The sequence below is a fragment of the Gadus chalcogrammus genome, chromosome 7 (genome assembly GCF_026213295.1).
Source record: "Gadus chalcogrammus isolate NIFS_2021 chromosome 7, NIFS_Gcha_1.0, whole genome shotgun sequence".
Taxonomy (NCBI): Eukaryota; Metazoa; Chordata; class Actinopteri; order Gadiformes; family Gadidae; genus Gadus; species Gadus chalcogrammus.
Genome location: NC_079418.1, coordinates 23,919,083 through 23,940,856, shown reverse-complemented (window position 1 = coordinate 23,940,856; position 21,774 = coordinate 23,919,083). Strand labels below are relative to the sequence as shown.

Here is a 21,774-nt window from a genome sequence, read left to right as displayed (position 1 = left end):
TGGCTTGATGTACCTTGCAATTTACCCAAAATACAAAACCTGGGCTCCAATGGAGTGCATCGTTTTGTCTTTGGTGGTGTTGTTTTTTCTCCCTATAGCTTTCTGCCTGAAGAACCACACATAATCACACACACACACACACACACACACACACACACACACACACACACACGACACACACACACACACACACACACACACACACACACACACACACACACACACACACACACACACAAGAAAGTCGCAAACTGAGCTGTATCGTAGCTTTCTTTAATCAAAACACAATGTTGGCACAAAAATCGTTCACTCTGTACAGCAATAGTATAATATGTTCACAACAGAATTCCCCAACAGGTGACACGAGATTGTCAAAACCTGTGAAAGTGATTGGTAGATTCCTTTTCATTGCGCCGCAGCGTCCGCACCCAAAGCATTGGAAAATGTGTCATTTTGACAGTACATCAACTCCCCCGCCCCCTGTTCTATGGTGGTGGTGTTAAGACACCCCTCCCTCTTTGTCCCCTTTGTCATGTGGCTGCTGATAGCGTTTCTGATCCTGTTGGTTTTTGTCGCAACGGGACTTCATTTTATGGCAGCTCGGCGCGATGGCATAGGAAAAAAAAGAGAAACAAAAAAACAAGTCCCCTCCTGTAATCATGCCAGATGAGACTTTTATCAGTTCAGTCAAAGGGAGCCCTGGTGGTTTATTAAAGATAGACACGAGGTGTGTTTGTTTGTTCTCTTCAACCCCATTTCGTTTCTCAATGCAGCGACTCCACCGTCATGCCATAGAAAATACAAGTGGGGGAATTTTCGTTGTTAGGTTCAGCTCTCTGGCGCTTTAGCCCACTTAAAACAGTGGGCGAACAAAGCTTACCGAGAGATTAAGGACCTCGGGCCGAATGATGTCGTTTATCTGCACCGCTTGTCCTTTGGAAGTCAAAATACAGTAGCCTATGACACACACAAAAAAGCATTTTTTTCTTTATACAGCTCCAGTGTAAACAACACACAGTAACAGCAGGGGGGAAAGGGTCGGGAGAAAGAAAATAATAACCCTTTCAGCTAGTCAGACCCCTCCCCAGAGATAAAGTATAAACGTACAAGCCTGCAAAGTGTCTCACATTGAATGGGTAAAAGTAGAGCTCAGTCCTCCTTGCTTGAATACTTGTAAACATAAGGTCCTTTTCATCGAAGGAGGGGAAAAGGAGCAGCCCAACAGTGGTAGTTTGGGGAAAAACGTAGGCCTACCATGTGTGCGATGCACAAAGATTACACACACACACTCACACTTCCATTCACTTCCATGCATTTGTCTGTGAACCAACAGTGCATAACAACTTCCACCAGGCAGAACATCAAACAGCCAAAAATAACGGAAAAAAACACAGCTGAAAAAATGAGTTGCCTTTATAAAGATGGCAGAGAGAAAGAACAAAGAAAAGTACAGTAAGAAAACAGCACATCATATCAAAGACAACCACAGATTTTCAGATCCGGGAGGGAAGTTCAACATTGGCTTTAGTGTGGAGGTAACCGTTCGTCCGGAGACTGGAGCCCCGTCTTATAGTGCTTGTAACTTTGGCGGTTGACGGTCAAAGTTTCAGTACCCGTCTCGTGAATTCTTCACCGGGGTTACACCAAATGCCATTGTCAGTTATTAACAATAAATCTTTGTCCTCCAAATGCCAGGCCCGGCGGCTGAGCTCACAGGCCTTAGTGGCTTCCTCCCAAAGGTAAAAAAAAAAACAGAAAAAGAAACCGTTCTATTTTTAACAAGAGTTGTCTTTTTATAGTATTGAGGTAACGTTCACGAGAGGGGCACATCTTCAGCATCGGCTGTTTAGGTTGAAAACACGATGAATGCGGTGGCGGTGATCTGGCGAATCACCGTGCGTCGATGGCAATCTTCAAATGAACCGGGACCTTAAAGCAGACGGAGGATTGTCACACAAATTAATATTGGACATGATTCTTTTTTTCCCTCTCTCTCTCAACGTGTGGTGTTCTCCCGAAACAAGGGGAATGCTTTTACAATTCGGTTGCCTTTTTATCTCTTTTATGTGCATCCGCTGTGCGTGGCGTTCAAGACCCCCGGGGGGAGAGGGGGCGCTCGAACCACCAATCAGGTTTGAACAGGATCGCAACGCCTAAAAACGGGATCACGCCGCGAAAACGCTCTCGGATGCTGCATCCCTTCCGCCAGAATCTTCTCATCCACCTGTAGGGGTAACCACCTCCCCCTTCCCCCCTTCACGCCGTCTAGACGTGCGTCTGCATGCGTTTCTGCAGGGGCCGGCCGAGCTCCGAGGAGTTCTGCAGCGACGACTGGGAGTAGTGGGAGGCGGAGGAGGAGGCGGCCGAGGCCTTGCTGCTGCCCTCCTTGTCAAACTGCACGTAGCCGTCCTGCTTGTTGCCGTAGCTGCTGACGCTGCTGTCGCACTGCGTGTCCACCAGGGAGCCGGAGTCGCTGAGCGAGCGGCGCTGGAACTCGCGCTCGCACAGCTCGATGGAGCTGCTGCCCATGCCCAGCACGAAGCGCTGGCCGTAGTCGTACAGGCGGTTGGGGCCCGCGCCCAGCGTGTTGTAGATGTTGGTGAAGGACATGCCCGTGGGCACGCGCTGCTTGCCCATGGTCATGGAGCCGCTGGGGGGGCTGCGGGCCGCGTCCGGAGGGGTGGCCTGGCCCGCCGCCAGGGGCATGGTGGGCGTGGGGTGGTGCTCGTTGAAGGCGTTGACGCTGTAGTAGCCGTTGGTGGGGTCCTGCGAGGGGGTGGGGAGGGCAAGGGGGGAGGGGGCGAGGGAGCAAGGGGGGAGGAGGGGCGAGGGGAGTGGGCAAAAGGAAGCAAGGCAGATGTTAGTTGTGGTTGGTAGTACGTGGTATGCAGTATTGGTATTCATTGTGGGTAGAATTGTGTTTGGAACTCCTAACCCGCACACGAGACTGCCATGTAAGCGTACCCTAACTGCGAGTGGCGCGTCAAACGCTTCATAGACCACTGTGTTAACGTTTCAATTCACGCCGGCTCTTTGAGAGGGGCCGTCTCACAGCTGTCATGATGCAAGCCCAGACCCCTCTGTTTTTTTTCTTGCTAGGCTGCGCGCGTCAACTGGAGTGTATCCCCCATTGAGTTTCATTCAAGTAAACGTATTTAGGTTCTGCCAAACTCGGTATGCATCAACCAAGAGCCCCAAATAAAAACTGAATAATGGAGAAGTTTCCAGGAATATCTTACTGGTATTTCACTTTGTATTTTATTGTGACAATCTAACAATGGCTTTTTTCAGACATGATCCTGTAAACAAGGGGCTTAAAAATATGACATATATTAACAAAAGATGATGATGGATACAGAGTTGTTTGCATTCAATTTGTAAACGTCTTACTGGTAAATGATGACCCATGTTGTTTTTTCAGATTTGTTTGATTATTTTAACTTTATTCTTCTGTAAGTGCGCCAGTGTTCAGCGTTACAAGCATGTGCAACATCAATCATGTTCAACCTCCCATTAATCATACTATAAACTATGAGGACATCTCACATCAGAGGAATGTGTGGGTGAACAAGTTGTTTGTGTGCTCAACCGCAAGATAGAAAAAGGAGAAGAAATATAAAAAACTGCAATGAAGGGCTGACATTTTCTTTTAAGTATACAATACTTTTTTTGAATTGGAGTTTATTTGTAGTGCAGAGAACATTGGCAGACAGGACTTTTTGTTTCAAACTGAATAATTTATTTATGGGCGGCAGAAGCTCAAATGGAAAAGGCAAAAGGCCAAACAAGTAAATCTGGAGAGTTAAGAGAAAGAAAACAGGAAGATAAATAAACAGACTTTTCTTCATTCGTTTCTGCCCTCTTATCCACGTTATATAAACATTAATATTAAATAGGTTTTGCTGCACTCAGAATTTACCAGCTCTTCCATCTTTTTCCAATTTGCATTGAACAGTGATTTGTTCTTTTTTTTTTATATTGTTTTATATAATACATGCTTTGTACTTCTCTACAAGTTAAGAGTGTTCAAGAAAAAAGGGAAAATAGATTAATACCGATCATTGACCTAAGCAGAACAAAACCCCGTAGACACGGCTTCTTCCTGAGACACTGACATGACACTGCGAGAACATTCCCGCTCTCTCTTTGTCTGGCTGGCTCTGATCAGATTCCGGGTGCTTTCTTCACACTCTTGAAGCTGAAAGACCTGCAACCAGACCCACATCAAACCAGTGCTCCGACATCAACACCGTATCCACCTTATCCCTCAAAATAAGTTTTATAATTCATAATCCTTGCTTGTTATGAGCAGAAACAGGTCAACATTGTCGACAGAACAACAACTTGTTTGACCTTGCCAGAACAAAATCAGCTTGTGTGGCCTTGGAGGTAGGGGATCCAGTCCAGCCATGAATTTTAAACTGTCCATGTTCCAGCCCTGTGCACATTGTGTGGTGACCATGCTAAACTCTGGTTCAGGAACGTTATAATACTGCAATGTGTCGATTCTGTGCCACACAGAGGCTACGGCGGTAACAAAGATGCAAACACTAAAAAAAAGATTTCTTTCTTTCTAGCCTATTTTATTCCGGTGCGACGGAAAATTAATAAGGAATATAATTGGAAGGTAAGCGCTGTTATTTTCTGTTCTCTCGTGTACGCTTTAGACCCCCAGTTCAACCTCCCACGTTGTATAAGTCTTAATCCACACCAACTTTAATACACACAATGGTGCAGGTGGTGCGGACCCCGAGAATCCCTAAGTAGGAACACACATTAATGATAGGCTTGTTATTAATGATCAGTGTGGCCAGGGCTGGACGTTATCTTCTTGTTGTTTTTCTGCAGTTTTTTTCACATCTAACTTGCTCGTTAGCATTGCATTTAAGTGAACTTCCCTTCCCGCAATACTCGGCTCTTTCTAAGTAATATTTGTGTGTGTGTGTGTGGGGCTGTGTGTATGTGTGTTTGTTTCCTTGTTCGGGAAATATGTGGCAAGCTTTTTCCATTTAGTTTTATTCAAGTGCAGCTCGTCGTTACCAGATCATAAAGAGCACATCTGAAAATTGCCAGAAGCGGTTTGATGTGTGAGTATGTGAATGGATTGTGTGACTGGAGTTTAATTTGTGCGCATCAGGGAGAGCATGAACAACTGATTCCGCAGTTCATTTATGGAAATTAATAATTCAAATGTTGGAAGAATGGGCCAGCTGCAGCGGCCGATATGTCCAACAAAAAAAAATACAAACATTTGGCCTCTGGCCTGTTTGTTTGGATATTTTTTTGTGCCATCTTCAACAATAATTCAGCACTGATGCACCACTTCAACAAGGCAGTGTTAGTCATTCATAATTCACGCTTCAAGTATTCAAAGGGCGCTGTTTTGCAGTGATTGAAATACATTGAAATACCTGCTGCTCTCTGGTACTAAACACCCTCCACACACTCAATTGTGTCATGTGAGCTTGTGCCTCCGTGGTGCCAACGTTTGACAGCGATAGATCTCAATCTCATAAAGCGCCGCAATGTAGCGCTGAGAAGCGGTCACAAAAAAAAAGACAGGAAAAAACGACAACAAAACAAGACACAAAAAAGGGAATTCTTCAGTCGCCGCTTGAGTGAACATTCATTATTTACAATCAAAATCGGCCAATTGAAACCCGGTGAATTGTTGGAGCTAATCTGGCTCCCTAGCACAGGGCTGCTCCTCTGATAGCAGTGGCAGTGTGCTGCAGCTGCATTCATCCTGACAACTAACCCTATCAGGGGTATACTCCAGTGCCTTTCCTCTCTCCCTCCCTGCCTCCCTCTCCTTCCCCTCTCTCAGGGCCTAAATAGGGGTCATGTTTGCAACCGAAGGCTGCTATGCATGAATTTCTAAGTGGACCCGACGCTCTGACTCGGATATGAGTCGAGCGGATAAAACGGAAAACAAAACAAAAACAGGGAGGAAAAAGATCAAGAAAAACACAAAAATGGGTCTTGGCCAATTTCCTCGAGGGGGCTCTTGTGTTTGTGTGTGTGTGTGTGTGTTTGTGTGTGTGTTGTTGTTGCTTGTACTCGTTTCTTGGATATTTCTTTCCTACTTTGCAACCTCTCACCTTGACATGTTGGAACTCCTTCTCCTCCTCCTGAAGCACCTCCAGCTGCTTCAGAACGGGCTCCTGCTGGAATTCACCGCGATCAATCTAGCGGAGCGAGAGAGAGAGGGAGAAAGAGGGAGAGAGAGAGGGAGCGAGCGAGATGGAGAGAGATAGGGAGCGAGAGAGAGATAGGGAGCGAGAAAGAGAGAGAGAGAGCGAGAGAGAGAGAGCGAGAGAGAGAGAGCGAGAGTGAGAGAGAGGGAGATAGGGAGCGAGAGAGAGATAGGGAGCGAGACAGAGATAGGGAGAGGGAGAAAAAGAGAGAAAAACAAAATGCAGTGCAAAGCGTTAACCAGAACCTTTTAACCCAATCATCAATCTGCTCCAAACCCCTGAAATGATTAAATATGGACAGGGATGGCGCAGAAGGCGGCAGACGTCTTCTGCTAGTTCTGTCAAGAAAAAAAACTCTGATCGCTGCTGCTTGGCTTTGGCACGACGTGGCGTAAGGAAGCAGTAGCGGCAGCGGGCTTTGGGGTGCTCCAGCCTCGTACTAAATGAGGCCTCCCTTTTTTGTTGTTGCAGGGAACCCCTCCTCAAACAGCATGTGCTTGGCTCACCATCATCTGTTTGAGGCCGCCGTGCTCCTCGTTCTCCCTGGCTGCGCTGTGGTCCTTGTGAACAATCTCCACACGGATGTCGTTTTTGGTTGAGACCACGCCTTTCAGATCTGGAGAGATGGAAGATACGGGGGGTCGGGGGACAGGCAGAGAGAGAGAGAGAGAGAGAGAGGGAGAGAGAGAGAGAGAGAGAAAGAGAGAGAGAGAGAGAGAGAGAGAGAGAGAGAGAGAGGCAGAGACCAAGACACACAGATAGACGGAGAGAGAGAGAGTTAGAGAGAATAAGAAACATACAGAGGGAGAGGGATACAGAGATGGGGGAGAGAAACAGAGACAGAGAGGAAAGGGGAGGAAGATGCAAAGAGTGTGAGAGAGAAAGAGTGAGAGGGTGAGTTACCACCGACTGAGAAAAAGGGAGGGGACAGCCGATGCACTGGCACTACATCACACCATTTCCTGCCTGCTACATCCATCCATACAGCTTCATAAAGACATGGCTTCCCCTCAGATCTCTGCTTTATAAAGACATGGCTTCCCCTCAGATCTCTGCCATTGCTTCTAGTTGGGATGAACTTTGCTTGATCAACTCATCCGTGGTTGGCTGTCCTGTCTATAATCTAGTTTGTAAAACTTTGGAGAAGCTCCAAACTTTTCAGTGCTCACTTGTGTGATAATGTCATCCAATGCAATCACATTTTGCTGAGCTGCTTCGTTTTAATATGGAGCTGTAATGACGGGTATTAACAGATAAATATTGTGAACGTCTGGACGGTGACGAGTGATCTTATTAGAGCGCAGCATTTCACTTGACTTGCTTTAGCATTTTAGTGGTTAGAGCCGTTATTTGTATAATATAAATACGATGCTAACCTGATCTAAATTGTATGAGTTTTTCGTAACTGAGATTACAAAACCTAACAAGGCATTGACTGCATGATTGAAAGTATAAGGACAACCAAAATAGGATAACAGGTCCTGTAATTGTGTTTGGTGTGTTATCAATCTCACATGCAAACAAAACAAATAAACACAGCAAGTGAAATTAATTTTGCAACCTACTTTCTGACTTGATATCTCTCTGTCGTGATAGGGACACGGGCAGAGACGTCATGACTAGATGGACATCCTCTGCAGGAAAGAAAATAGAAAACCATAAAAGACAGTTAACAGTTATCTCAATCTTATATTAAATCTCCAGCAACCCAAATCTTCCATGAAAGCTGGGTTGCCTGACTAGACTCGGATAGTCTGACGACTATATTTAGCCTCTAGACAATATATGTCTGGGCACACTGTGTGATATTGGGCATTGTCTTTTTACAGTTATTTCAGATATATACAGCTCCTGGTGCATTTAATTAAATAATAATGAAGCAAGATTGGTCTTCACTGTGAATTGATGAGCAGCAATCTCTAAAATTCTGTTAACCTCCAAAGTGATACACCATTTTTTAAATGAACAATCATAATAATCAATATTATTACTTTTATTAAGGATATAAAAAATAATTCTGAATACAAATTGTAGACTATAAAAATATAAAACAATGTTGCTTTATCTAGCTCAAAAAATGTGTCTTGACAAAACAGCAAACGTACTTCTTTGGAAACGGGCACAACAAAAGGCGGCTAATGTTCCCATGAGGACTGTGAGAGCAAGGAAGGCCCCCACTGCCACTCCGATAATTACAGCCAACCGCAGAGTCTCTGAAAGAGAAAACAACAAAAGTTTTCAAAAAGTGAGCAGAAAAAGTTCTGCAATTTCATATTTTGATATTTTTCCTGATTACATACACACACACCCACGCACACTCACACACATATAGGCAAGAACTTTGGTAATTGACCCTTAAGAAAAATAAAGCTGGAAAACGATTTTCAAAACCAAAGAAAGCCTGGAGAAGTCATTAAAAAATGGTTTGTTGAAAACTTTCAGGTACCTCGAAATAACTATAATTACAGATGAGCTCAAAGTGGATCAACATTATTTAAACTCTCCTAGTCAACACATACTAGTTTAGTCTGCTTATTGCTGCCACTCAATCACTCTCCCTTGTACCAACGCTCTTGCTGTAGAGCAAACAACAAACAAAGCAACAAACTGCAGAACACATTTTTGTGTATCCACACGTAAGAGCACGACATCAAACACGTGCTGGCCGTATTCCAGAGATGTCTTTTTCCTCTTTTGCAGCATTTTCCTGAAAAAATACTTCAAACGATTCTACCCACCGGCAAACTCACAAAATAACTGGTACACACAAAAAGCTGCCCTTCAAGTTTCACTACTTAGGAAGTATTACAAGTGACAAATGGTTACGGGGTGCAGACTAACCTCGATCGGTACACACATCGAGGTTAGTGAGACAGAGATTGAAATAGATAGAGATGGATGGGGGGGGTGGGGGCAGGGAGAGAGGGAGAGTGATGAAAAGGGAGGGAGGGAGAGAGAGAAAGGGAAGCGAGAGACGGAGGGAGGAATAGAAACATAGAGGTACAGAGATAGGGATAGCGAACGTAAGACAGATAGAGAGAGATGGAGGTAGAGAGCCCGAGACATGGATAGGTAGACAAAGCGAGAGGAAGGGAGAAAGACGGAGAAATGGAGACAGATAAGTTGAGATAGAACGACAGAAAAAAAGATACTGCAAGAGAAAGAGAGAGCGAGAGCGAGCCAATATATCTATATATATATTTACATATTTATTTATTGATCTATTTTTACAGCAAAACTAAGGATTTCCCAGGGAAATTTCACATACTGCCATTTATTTATATATTTGATTGCAATGTTGGATGTTACGCAGCTCTGTTTGTTCATTTCTTCATTGTAAAATATGTTTAATTGTATGTCAAATGTTTGTGTTTATTTCACACTTGCTTTGGCAAAGTAAACGTATGTTTACCATGCCAATAAGGAATTTAATCGAATTGAGAGAGAGAGAAGAGTATACAGAGAGAAAGTGATAGCTAGAAAGCTAGATAGAGACAGAGACGAGAGCGTAAAATATAGCGACGGAGATATATAGATATATAGAAAGAGACAGAGAAGAGAGAGTGAAACACAGAAATAGAGACATATATATAGATATATTAAGATAGAGAAATACAGAGACAGCTATAGATGGATAGATAGCCAGATAGAGACAGAGAAGAGAGAGAGAGAAATACAGAGACAGAGATAGATGGACAGATATCCAGATAGAGACAGAGAAGACCGAGAGAAATGCAGAGACTGAGTTCTAAAGAAAGATAAATAGAGACGGAGAAATAAAGAGGGACAGAGTGATAGATGGGTAGATAGAGAGTGGCGACCCCTCCGCTTGGCGCCTCACCTTGCTCCTTCAGCCTTATGATCTCCGTGTCGGAGCCGAAGCTGTTCCACGCCGTGCAGTTGTAGATGGTCTGGAAGTCGGCGGGCACGATGTTGCTCATGGTGAGCGTGGAGATGACCCCCTCCTCAGTGCTGACCGTCTCCACCGTGTAGCGGCCGGAAGTGCCCGACTCCAGCACCGTCTCCTTCCACGACCACGCCTGTACACAGGGGACCGATGGTCAGGGTATAGATCTCCCAGATACTAGCACAGGTAGTACTTTATAGCACAGCTAGTATATGAAAGGACAGAGTTTCCAGCACTGTGGAACGCTGTGTAACAAACCTGTCCCACTTGAGGCCCCCCACGTCTTTTAGAAATGTAACAAAACAACCAATTGTAGAATCAATCAGTTTTAATAGAATTTGCCGGTGCGGAGCAATAAACTCATTAACAGTATGTCAACAAGGTGCAGAAGCCCTGATGTAATACTGTAGCAATGGCCAAATAATGTGATTTGATTTGCAAAACTCATATTGAATTGACAGCCTAGAGACACGATTGAATGTATAAATACCACAATAGGTATACTTGCTAGACAATCTGTGCCGTCTGGGATTGGTATTTGGTAGGTGTTACCTAAAAAGTTTGGGAACCCCTCTACGCAAACAGGCACACAGAGGTTCAGAAGACTAATGGAATCCACTAGCCTGGCACCGCCCACCTACCTACTTCCCTTCAATTTTCATTTCACTTCAGTACTAGCTCTGGGTCTGCTTAATGTAAATGCGTTCCATGTTAACCAGATTTCTGGCGGTCCAATCAGCGAACAGAGGGAGTGGCTGAGAACGATGACGTCTAGGTCGCGCGCCAGTTTCAGTTCTAGTCAGAGGAAGACAATGGAGAAGGATACGAGAGAAGCTATTCGGTCTGTTGGGGGATCGCTGCCGAAAATCGATCAATTAAAGCCGTAGCAAGAACAAGAGGACTGAAGAGTTTTGTTGGTGGCAATGATGTTGTGGCGCTTCTCCCCAGCGGGTTTGGGAAAAGTTTGATTTTCCAGCTGGCTTCGTTATTGGTGAAGGAGCCGGTCCCGTCGCATGACATACGTCACGACCAAACGCTATGCGATTGGTTATGCAGATCCAGAGTGGCACTGGGCAGATCCAATCATTTTAAATTTCTACAGACACCCGCCTCCAAGTGAGTGAACGTTTGTCAATTGAGCAGTTCCAGACCTTCTGTACAAATGAAATGAAGTACGATGGTCTGGTAGGACCAGGCTAGGAATCCACCATGGGAGTCAGGAAACAGACAAACACAACAGCTTGCTAACTAGAGGATGTGATGAATGAATCACTGCTGTTATCAAAGAGCACTTATTATGCTTTTTCGACTTTCATGACCTATAAATGTTGTTATAATGATTTATAGTCATGTTTAACCATACTAAAGTGTCAAATAATGGCGTACATGCATTTAGACGTATTTCCTGCTGACCGTCTGTGGTGGCTGTGCAGACCGCTAAACACTAGGGACGCCGGTCGCGATTCACTTGTTAAAATTTCCGGGATTTATCTACGTAGAACAATCCGGATTTTCCATGTTTGGTAATGCTGCAACATGCTCTTCCGGAAGGTAACCAATCACAACGGAGTGGGGTTGGCAGGAGGGGGGCGAAGGGGCGGAAAAGGACGAAGCCGAGTGTTGACAGAGAATGCTGAAAGCGCCCAGATGAGAGGAAGAGTTGCTCGAAAATCGACATCGTTTTTTGTGCTGTGATTCGTTTCAGGATTCTCTATAGAAGTCATTACTTAGAAATTAAGGCCGGAAAAGTAGTATAATAGGAGCTCTTTAATCTATTGTCTTACATGAAGAAAAGAGGGGGAGAAAGTGTGTGGATATGTTACTAAGGAATGTAATAAAACAATTAAGGAAGTAGGAAGGAAGCCAGGATGATGGTGGGATGGTAGAAGGAAGGAATAAAGGAAGGAAGTAAGGAAAGAGGGGAGGCTTGAACAGAGGGAGTAAAGAATGAAGGTAGGACGGACAGAGAAGGAAGGCCTGAACAGAGGGAGTGAAGAAGGAAGGAGAGAAGGAAGGAAAGAAGGAAGTCTTGAACAGGGGGAGTTAAGAAGTAAGGAAAGAAGGAAGGAGAGAAGAAAGGCTTGAACAGATGGAGGTCTTAAGGAAGGAAAGAAGGAAGGAAGGGAAGAAGAAAGGATTGAAAGGCAGCAGGAAAGGAGGAAGGAATGAAGGAATGAAGGAAGGAAGTAAGGAAAGAAGGATTGAATGGAGGGAGGGAAGAAATAAGACAGAAAAGGGAAGAAGGAAGGATTGCAGTAACAGAGGGAATGAAGTAGGAAAGGACCTTTTTTTCATAACCATCTCAAGTGCAAATACCCACATGCACAATCCCCGATTAATAATAAATAAAAGCCATTCAAATACAGAATTCATAAAAAATAAATACATAAACAGTGGGGATGAATGAACTGTCAAAATTGAGGAAGGGGGGGAAGGAGAGAGGAGAACCGAGCAGAAAGGGAAGAATGGCTTACAATGCGGTCGGGCGGTGGCGTGCTGCGGATGAAGCACTTGATCTGGCCCTTCTCGCCGTACAGCGCCTGCTGAGTCTGGGTACTGGAGATGGTCGGAGGGCCTGCGGGGATCACATCCACAGACAGAGGAAGCACTCCATCACTCACTGACCCATACATCAGGCGCCCTGGCCTTCAGCGCCCCGGTCCCGCCATCACCGCCCCCTTATCCCCTCAGAAGGGCAGGGGACACGACTGGGGCCACGTATACACAACAACATCCCCACCTCATTACTCACCGCTCACTCCTGCGCTTCCCTAACCCTTTTTTTATTTATTTTTAAGGTGCTATGGCGACAGTTGGACTTGTTGTCGCTGAATAGCCCGTAAAATGTAACATTTTCGTGGTGCTTTAGGTGTATGAATTCTATGGGCTTATGCAGTTAAGTGGGTTTAGAAGAGGCAGATACTATAGCAGATAGGACGCACAAGTGTGCAGGAAAGCAAAGATTCTGTTTATTTTGTTCATGGGGAAGAATAGGTTTGGCATGCGATTGCTGCTCCATATTGGTGAGCACTGAGGAAAGGTACAACTAGGCGTGGGTTGCTGTGCTGGCTGGTAGTTGTGTTTTTCATCCACAAACTTCTCCAGTGTTTGACCCACTTAAGTCTACCTACTGAAAAAACGGATCTACAGTGCTTACTTTATATCTTAAGTGCGCTTCTCCCTAGACATTCTTAATAAGTCTATGAATTTGGCACAAGCTCTGCACGGTATAGAAAAACCATGGGGAAAACTTTGTGTGTGAGTGTGTGGGTTTGGGAAGAGCAGGGCTTTCACTGACAGACTCACACACACAGACACACAGACACAAACACACACACACACACACACACACACACACACACACACACACACACACACACACACACACACACACACACACACACACACACACACACACACACACACACACACACACACAGGCTTAAACATCACCGGGTGCATGGATGGCTTTGGCATCAAAATAACGACTCCAAATGTGCAACAGAAAACGTGTTACGGCAGAATTCAATGAATCGCTCCGAATTCAGCCTCATGCAACCAGAGACGCCGCTTAGGAGCATCGTTCGGTTCACATCGGGATGCTCCATCACCCAGGCAACCGAACCGGTCCACCACCACACTCACACATCACATCATACTCATGACAACACACAAAGCACTCAGAGCTAGGGGGAAACACAAGTCTTCCTCGGCATGACAGATACTATCACCTGCAACACTTGACACTGGCTTCGGGCCCCTGCGCCGCTGTGGACAGACCCTGACGCTACCCAAGAGCCTCTCAGCAGAACTGCTGAGCGTGAGAAAGCCAGCTCAGCAGCATCCCTCCCCAACCCCCCCAGAAGCCCCTTCACCTTGGATGGCCAGCGCAGAACCAGAGGCGCAGTGCCTGGGAACGGGTTGGAATAGAAGCTGAGTGTATGGTAATTAAGCTGAGCACGGATGTAATTATTTGGCTTCCCGTTTGTACAATTTAAACGCCACTCATGTAAGCATACAGAGTTTACGTTATGGGCTTCATGCTCGTGGAGAATTATAGCACGTTACATTGGGAGATCCCGGTATAACTTGCTGAACTAAAAGCAAATCAGCAGAAATCTAAAGTAAGGATATAGGTATAAGCAGAATAGAGAAGAATAGAGACAAGGAGCTATAATGTTTTTTTGTGAACTATTGCAATTTCTAGTTTCGCAAAGTTCACCATTACCCTACAGTAAATGTGTATTTTTAAGAAGAATCACAGCATGGTATCCCGGTGAAGTCACAATATGCTTTTACGCTGAACCATTTTTCTTCTAGTTGGCTTTTTTTTTTTTGTGGCAGACCCCACTTTCTCATGGATTTTAGCAGACTTGGCGAAGCAAGCCTGCTAATACACATTTACTCATTTAGCTTAAAAGCGCAAAGCTATTGAATCTGGCAACGTGCCATCCAATACATCTAGTATTAGATATACATTTTGGCAAATTTACCTTTTACTTTTATTTTACTGCATCCTGCCACCCATGCTTTAAATTAACACAATTTAACAACAAACAAAACCAAAACTAAAATAACATAAATAATTCCAATAAAAAATAATGCTGAACCAGAATATTTGCTTTTAATGCTGGCAAAATACATGCAATTAAAGAAATGTCACCTGCAAGAATATTGGGCTTTTAAACCCAGACTTCATAGTCCAACAAAAAGCTTACTTCAACATTTAATCATTATTTTTTCACACAAAAACCCTTGAGCCATCCCCATAAATCGAATAAACAACGTCTTTACTTACTACCACTGAATTCATTATGTTAGGGCGTAATTTTCCTGCAGCGGCATCATTAGGTCATGTTTTTGTGTATCAGTTTTATTTGATCTTTCCTCCTCCTGGTGTAATTGGTGTGTTGCCATGGCCAACCCCATCGCCCCGTGGCCTTACCGTTGACGGTGAGAGACACCTCCTTCTCGCCGGCACCAACCCTTGGGACCACAGCTCGGCACAAGTACTTCCCAGCATCCTCCTGTTTCACCGCCTTCAGTGTCAGAGTGTTCTTGTTGCTGAGCACCTGTATGTGTGTGAATGAGAGAGAGAGAGAGAGAGAGAGAGAGAGAGAGAGAGAGAGAGAGAGAGAGAGAGAGAGCGCGAGAGAGAGAGAGTTAGTCACTGTGTATGTGGGTGATGGTGGAGGGGGGAGCCATTTTTAAAAGAAAAGGTCAGACAAGACCCACCGGTCACATCCATCCTTGTCGTGGGTGAGAAAACAATGAAACTGACCGACCAAAAAAAGGACAGAATGTCAAGTAAAGGTGGCTATGTCGGTGATGATTAGTACGTTTCGATGGTATACATTGTTCAAATCTTATTAACTTGTTCATGAGCTACCTCAGGAAGGTTGGTTGTATGTTAGGAATTATTGAATTATTGTAATAAAAAGGAAAATATGTTTTTACTCCCTCCTTCTCTAAATGCTGGACTGTTTGTGCAATTAATCTTTGTTTGTAATTTGTGGTGGATTATCAATAATTTACAATTTAATACTGTTAAACCTTTAGGCTATTCTCTGCTGTTCTATTGAATATTTTTGCCCAACACTCTCCTTGTACTATCTGTATTCATACCCTACTCTGTCATGAATCACTCATGACGTAGATTAGATTGTAATTCAATTACATTGGGCAGGATGGTTCCACTCTCTTCTGGGGCTCCCTGCTGTTGGATTTAAAGCATGACACACAGATGTCAGATACAGATTACCAACACCACCAACATTTGACGACAGGGAGCGCTATACAATCCCCCATTGGGTCCTTCAGATATCTCCACCCATTTTATAGGTTACATACAAATCAGAGAAGAACCAAAGGAGGTGGAGGCTGGGAAGATGGCGGGAGAATTCTGCTCAATCCACTTAACTTCGCAGAGTGATTGTTTGACGGGGAGGTCTTAAATTGTCCGCCAATCAGTGTACTTGCGTTTGATTGGACCACGTTAGCCGTCAGCTGATGGGCAGACTAGGGCTAGAGTGTCCCGCCAGAACTATGAGCTGCACATATGCTCCCTGACCTCAGAGCTCTCATGACCTTGCCACTTGTATCGGTCACACGCTCTCTTTCCACGGCTTTTGGGTGTATTCAATGTCCATAGAGTCTGAGGACGTACCACTCCTGAACCCCGCTTCATCCACACAATGGTCAGAGAGGGGTTCCCCGTCCAGGCACAGTTGAAGATCGCATCGGATCCAAGGTCCACCTGGAGAGACTGGGGCTCCGCCGCCATTCTGGGGCCAACTTCAAAAAGAAATACATTGCATCTATTAAATAAGAATCAAACAACAATAACAGTTATAGGGACCTTTAAACTGATATAACCGAATTGTCACAAACCGAATCAAAACAAGGCTATAGGGGACAGGCTAGTGTAAAGGGTGACTCCCCAGCCATAAGGTTCTGGAAATACACCCATCCACACTTTCTACACCTGGGTTACTGAAACTATGGGTCACTGCCTGACACTGCACATACAAATGACTTTGTGCTCCTGCGTTCAAAAAGGTCTTAAGAACCACAGTGTCAGGTGAGTGAATGCTTGAGTGAAAGAGAGAGAAAAGGAGAGGCGCTCACAGTAGACGTCCACGTTTCTGCTGATGTTGGTGTTCCCCAGGGCGTTGGTCACCTCACAGGACACGGACTCAGTGAAGAAGGAGTGGTCCACCACCACCTCGTAGCTGTCGCCTGTCACCTCTGGGATTGGATGGCCACCCTTGGCCCATCTGTAAGAAAAGAAACATAAACTTAATTAACTAACGGTGAAAGGACTACAGATGAAAATGTGCTTGTTGTTCTGGTGCAATATATATATTGTACATTTTTATTGTGCCCTGTCCCTTTGAAATAAACACATGAATAAACAAGAGGAAAATCCTGGAACAAAGTGTCATGTTTCGTTCATGTCGTCGGTGAGAAACCATTCAAAGCAGTTAGAAACCACGCACCGAGCCCCAGAGAAGACAACGGGAGATGAAGGCCGACCTCGGCAGTGAGTGAGGGGGGTTTTCGGGAAGGATGTTTACTTTTGATATATTTAACCAGGTAGAACACATTGAGATTTAACATCCCTTTAACAAAGGTGACCTGGCAGAGAGCAGCACAGCACAGGGTGAAGCACAACAACAGAACGTGCGGGACGTTTATACACAGAGGCGATACAAAGAAGAACAGAGGGTGCACAATTCAGTTGTATTCCACAGCTTTCAGGAGGTTTAAAAAAATCTGAAATGGAGATACCTCCAGTCGGTTTAGGAAGGAGAAGGTGTTTACCAACTTCTTAAGATCATAAAAGGATCCGATACAACAAAGAAACATGATATTGTGTTGATGGATATCTGATTTTGCATTATTCCTTAAAATAATTGCAAGGATATCTGGTATATAACAACAGATTGGGAGAACAGAAACATACACCATATTAATTAAACAGCGATATTTTAAAGTGGAACTTTGACATAGAAGGGGGGGGATGATTAATGTTTACGGGGCAATCTCGAACACATCCATAGATTTAAATTTTTGCTGGCCACACACAGGCTATGCCATCTGTATTATTCTTACTTCAAAGCATAAAAATATGAGTGATATTTTATCTTAACACATTTGCTTTTAATTCTGTTGACTAATTTGGTTGTATGGTTGAATCATTATAATACAGTTGATTGTAGTTGATCAGCTGACATCATCAGATCCAAGAAGGTGAAAACCAGACGATTCTATTTTGGCCTTGAAATCTTTAAATGGCATGATTTGTATGGTCGAACCAAGCCGCAGCGATCCACATCAAGAAAAGCCCCTTCCAGCGTTCGAAATGCATACAACAGTCTGTTCCATGTATGTCATGGGCCTGTATCTTTACCAAAGACAGCTGTTCCTAAAAAATATAGACAGATATTCTCAGCCCTCTACCCCTCAGCATTCTCAGCCAGGTTCACGGAAAGGAAACCAACACATCCAGTGGTAAAACAGGAAGACAAGTGCAAAGTGTTTTGGGGATTGAAGGTGCAAGTACGTGTTGACTCTTGATGAGAACAACAACACCCAGGAATGAGGATGCTCCAGTGTTTGTTAGTCCAGTGGTGTAGTTGTGTTTGCCAATTCAAACCCTTAAATATTTTGTGTGGTTGTTAGACATTCCTCAGTGAGAACTCTGCCAACTTATTTCAAACCAAGAATACAGTCTCCCCTCCATCTGTTGCGCTTCCTAAATTAAAATGCATGCAATTTCGTAAAATAATTAGCGATTATTTTCATAAAAAGAGTAAAACCCAACTGCACAAGATGTTATGCAGGCGTTATATGAATGTCTTTTCATACTACGGAAAAGAGGGGATGAAGAGAAGGTGTCAGAAGGGGTGTCCTTTTTATAACTTAGTGGAACAGCTGTAGGTGCAAAGCTGTCCAGCACTCTCCTGCATTCAAAATGTCAAGGACGCTGAACTTTGACCCCCTGATGATGGTGAGGGTCTCCAGAAGAGGGCTCAGGGTACATTTCCCTGATCCTGCCTTCCTCACGCTTCCTTTACGTTTCGTTTTTACCATTTCCCTATGACCCCAGTGACCCGTGCTGTCACACGGCAGCCCTAGCTGTCCCGATTCCTGTTTAGTGAGACCTGAACCAAGCTGTTCCTTCTGAAGGTCACAACTGACTCTCAAACAAGCGTGTATCGAGCGCGCTCAGCGCCGCTTGGCTCACGTCCAGTCTACTGCGGTTGACGGAGGGGAAGCAAAGCCCAAACTTGACAACGGCAAACAGCCATGACAGCTGTCTTCAAAGCAGCGTAGTCAGGCAAAGGAAACTTGACACATCCCCAAGTGAGAGGGAAAACAGGGTGTGGATCGCCCACCTTGTCAAGATGATAATTTGTCTCGTGTGGTTTCTTCCAAAGGGATGTCAAAGGAAGGGGTGGGGCTTGTTTGTATAAGTCCAAGCTCATTTTCCATTCAGGAAACGTGTGGAAGAATCCAGCTCTGTCACGCAACAGCCGAGCGTCTCTCCAACAGATTGGCTTATTGTCTTCAGCCTAACGCTCCACCTGCTGACGGATGCAGCTTCGCCGGCTTGAGCCTCCGTCGGCAACCTCTTATTGATTCATAACAGACTCTGTAAAAAGAAAAGGAAAACAAAAGAAAAACTGCCTAGTGTTGTCCTCATAACTTCATGTGCAACGTGTGTGAAGCTTGGACTTGTTTCATGGATGAAAGGCGTCCCAGTATCATCGCATCGTAGCCAGCGCGGAGGGTTTTGAATTGGGGTGCTCTGTTGGCATCTGCAGACGTGCATCCCGCCGAGGGACTTGGAAAAGACAAAGCCTGAAGGATAATAGATGACTCGGTGTAACTTGTGCAGATGGTGTACGGTTATCCTGTTGTTTGCACTGGAGGAACCACACAAAAACAAGAAAGCTGCACAAAAGTTTTGTAGGTTTCCTTAGCCATTGAGCTATCAGCAATTTAGTGTTTTTTTTTAATGCATTGTGTGCAGGGGTCAAATTCTAACAGCATAAAGGCTTCATATATTAAATTGACAAATCTGAAGTCAAAGCCCATCGGAGAGGGCGTTAACGTTTTCTTAAACATTGATAACATTTTCTGCGAAAGAGAGATCACAGCCAATAATCCCTTTCAATTTGCATACACATCCAAATATACCCACACAAAATGAGAGAGTGGGTGCAGAGAATTTGAGCCACTTAAATGTTTTACCTTAGGGTAATGGAATTCCTAAATGAGTTTATTGATTGCATCTATCATCATTATCAACAATTGAAACCTACTCTCCTACTCAACCTTTTCAACCTTAAAATTGAAAAAAATAATAAAATAATGACAAAAACGTGATCCAAAAACACAGAAATATTTCAAAACCGCTGTTTCACACAGTGCACGTAAACAAATACTTGTTCAGAGTGAGGGAACACACAGCCGTGCGCGGCTGCATTCTGAATGTCTTTGCCTTCCTTCCTGGCTAGGTCAAGAAGATGAGTTTGGTCCTGTAATTACCCATGATCACACCATGATTGCATGGTCTTTGAACAGCGCACGCTTTCTCAAGTAGTAGCCTCAACCTTAACCTTTCCCATCGCTTTAATGCCTGGAGGCTCAGTTATAATCGTCTCCACCAACAGCCTCTTTGACTGGTTTGTCGAGAGTATTGCGGGGGAGGGAATTCGTTTAGTGATTTGGATTGGGGGCGAATAACTCGATTAAAAATAACGGTGTTATTATAATAGAGCGGTTCAGGAGAATGTAGCAATTTTTTCTCCCCAATTATTTTTATGATGTTTAAACTCCACCTGGCATTATGTTGTGATCCAATTCTAGTAGTTTCTTTATTGTACTTGAACAAAAAAGTTATCGTAACACAATAACACCAGTATAATATATAAAAAGTAGAGCAAGTAGAACAGCCAAAAGCAGAAAATTAAGAAACAAATGAGCTACACATTATGATAAGCTATGAAATATTATATTTACCATAAATTACTTTCCATCAATCTCATACTTATTCTGAGAGTATACACCCACATTATTTCACAGAGGACATATCTGCATATCTCTCTGTCTCTCTATCTCTCTCTCACCGCCTCTCTCTTTCCCCCTCTCTCTCTGCATTTATATATATATATGTATATATTTATATATAAATAGTTGGCTTACAATATAACGATGTGTCCATATATGGCTTCTTCTGCTAAAGCCTCATTTAGCACCGCTGCTATTTTCCCTCTTATTGGAAACATAATAACGCTCACTAAAAAAGTAAACTTATCTTCCTCTCCGCATAAAAAGTTAACGTGTACAGAGGGGCGAGAGAGGTGTCCTGTTCAGATTCCGAGGCCCACTCTACCCTTTCAAAGTCCCCATCAATCTATGTCACACATTAAATGTGCCAGCCTTCTCCGCTCAGGACAGAGATGGATTGCCATATTCTGAGGCTGTACCTGTGAATTTAAAACGAGAGAGAGAGAAAGAAAAAGTAAAACTAACAACTTTCTCGTCCTTTTTGCAGAGAATAATTAATCGATGCGTGTGCGGGCTGTCAGTGCTGACACACACACTCCGGGATCAGGTGAGGGGAATGGTATTAATGTGAGGATGGTTTGAGCAGTGTTCTCTGCCCCATCACTGCAATGACAACAGGCTCTGCGGGAAAAGGGGAGGAGAGGAACAACAGCCGCCGCGAGGAATGCCATGCTCCCAGATTAAAATGCCCTGAGATTGTTTGCAGTGCCCTTCGCAAAAAATGGGTAAAAAAATAGAAACGTGTGGCAGAGCAGATCGTACTGGATCTGTGCCATGCCTCTTTTAAGGGTCCAGGATATGCTTGTAACCTTTCCAACAGAGAGGAGAGGAGTGGGGGCGAGAGAAAGGAGGTGAAGGAAATAGAACAGATGGAAAGGACGTGGAGAGGAGAGAAGAGGATGGAAAAGGAGGGACATGGAGAGTAAGAGAGAAGAGGAGAGAAAAGGAGGGAAGAGGAGGGATAGGGAGAGACGAGGAGAGTAGGAGAGAAGAGGAGGGAAGAGGAGGGAAGAGGAGGGAAAGGGAGAGACGAGGAGAGTAGGAGAGAAGAGGAGGGAAGAGGAGGGAAGAGGAGGGTAAGAGAGAAGAGGA

The 21,774-nt window shown here is 44.3% G+C and overlaps 1 protein-coding gene across 1 annotated transcript in view; it reads right to left on the bottom strand.

Annotated features, from left to right (window-relative positions):
- Window positions 1-269: 269 nt before the first annotated feature.
- Window positions 270-21,774, bottom strand: part of LOC130385798 (kin of IRRE-like protein 3) — a 158,517-nt gene continuing 137,012 nt past the window's right edge. Inside the window, exons 7-16 of the mRNA XM_056594494.1 lie at window positions 16,732-16,880; window positions 16,271-16,398; window positions 15,050-15,176; window positions 12,579-12,679; window positions 10,039-10,237; window positions 8,303-8,410; window positions 7,763-7,831; window positions 6,704-6,813; window positions 6,102-6,188; window positions 270-2,766 (exon numbers count right to left, since the gene is read on the bottom strand). Coding sequence (XP_056450469.1) covers window positions 2,266-2,766; window positions 6,102-6,188; window positions 6,704-6,813; window positions 7,763-7,831; window positions 8,303-8,410; window positions 10,039-10,237; window positions 12,579-12,679; window positions 15,050-15,176; window positions 16,271-16,398; window positions 16,732-16,880 — 1,579 coding nt within the window. The 3' untranslated portion in view covers window positions 270-2,265. The remainder of the gene's footprint in view (window positions 2,767-6,101; window positions 6,189-6,703; window positions 6,814-7,762; window positions 7,832-8,302; window positions 8,411-10,038; window positions 10,238-12,578; window positions 12,680-15,049; window positions 15,177-16,270; window positions 16,399-16,731; window positions 16,881-21,774) is intronic.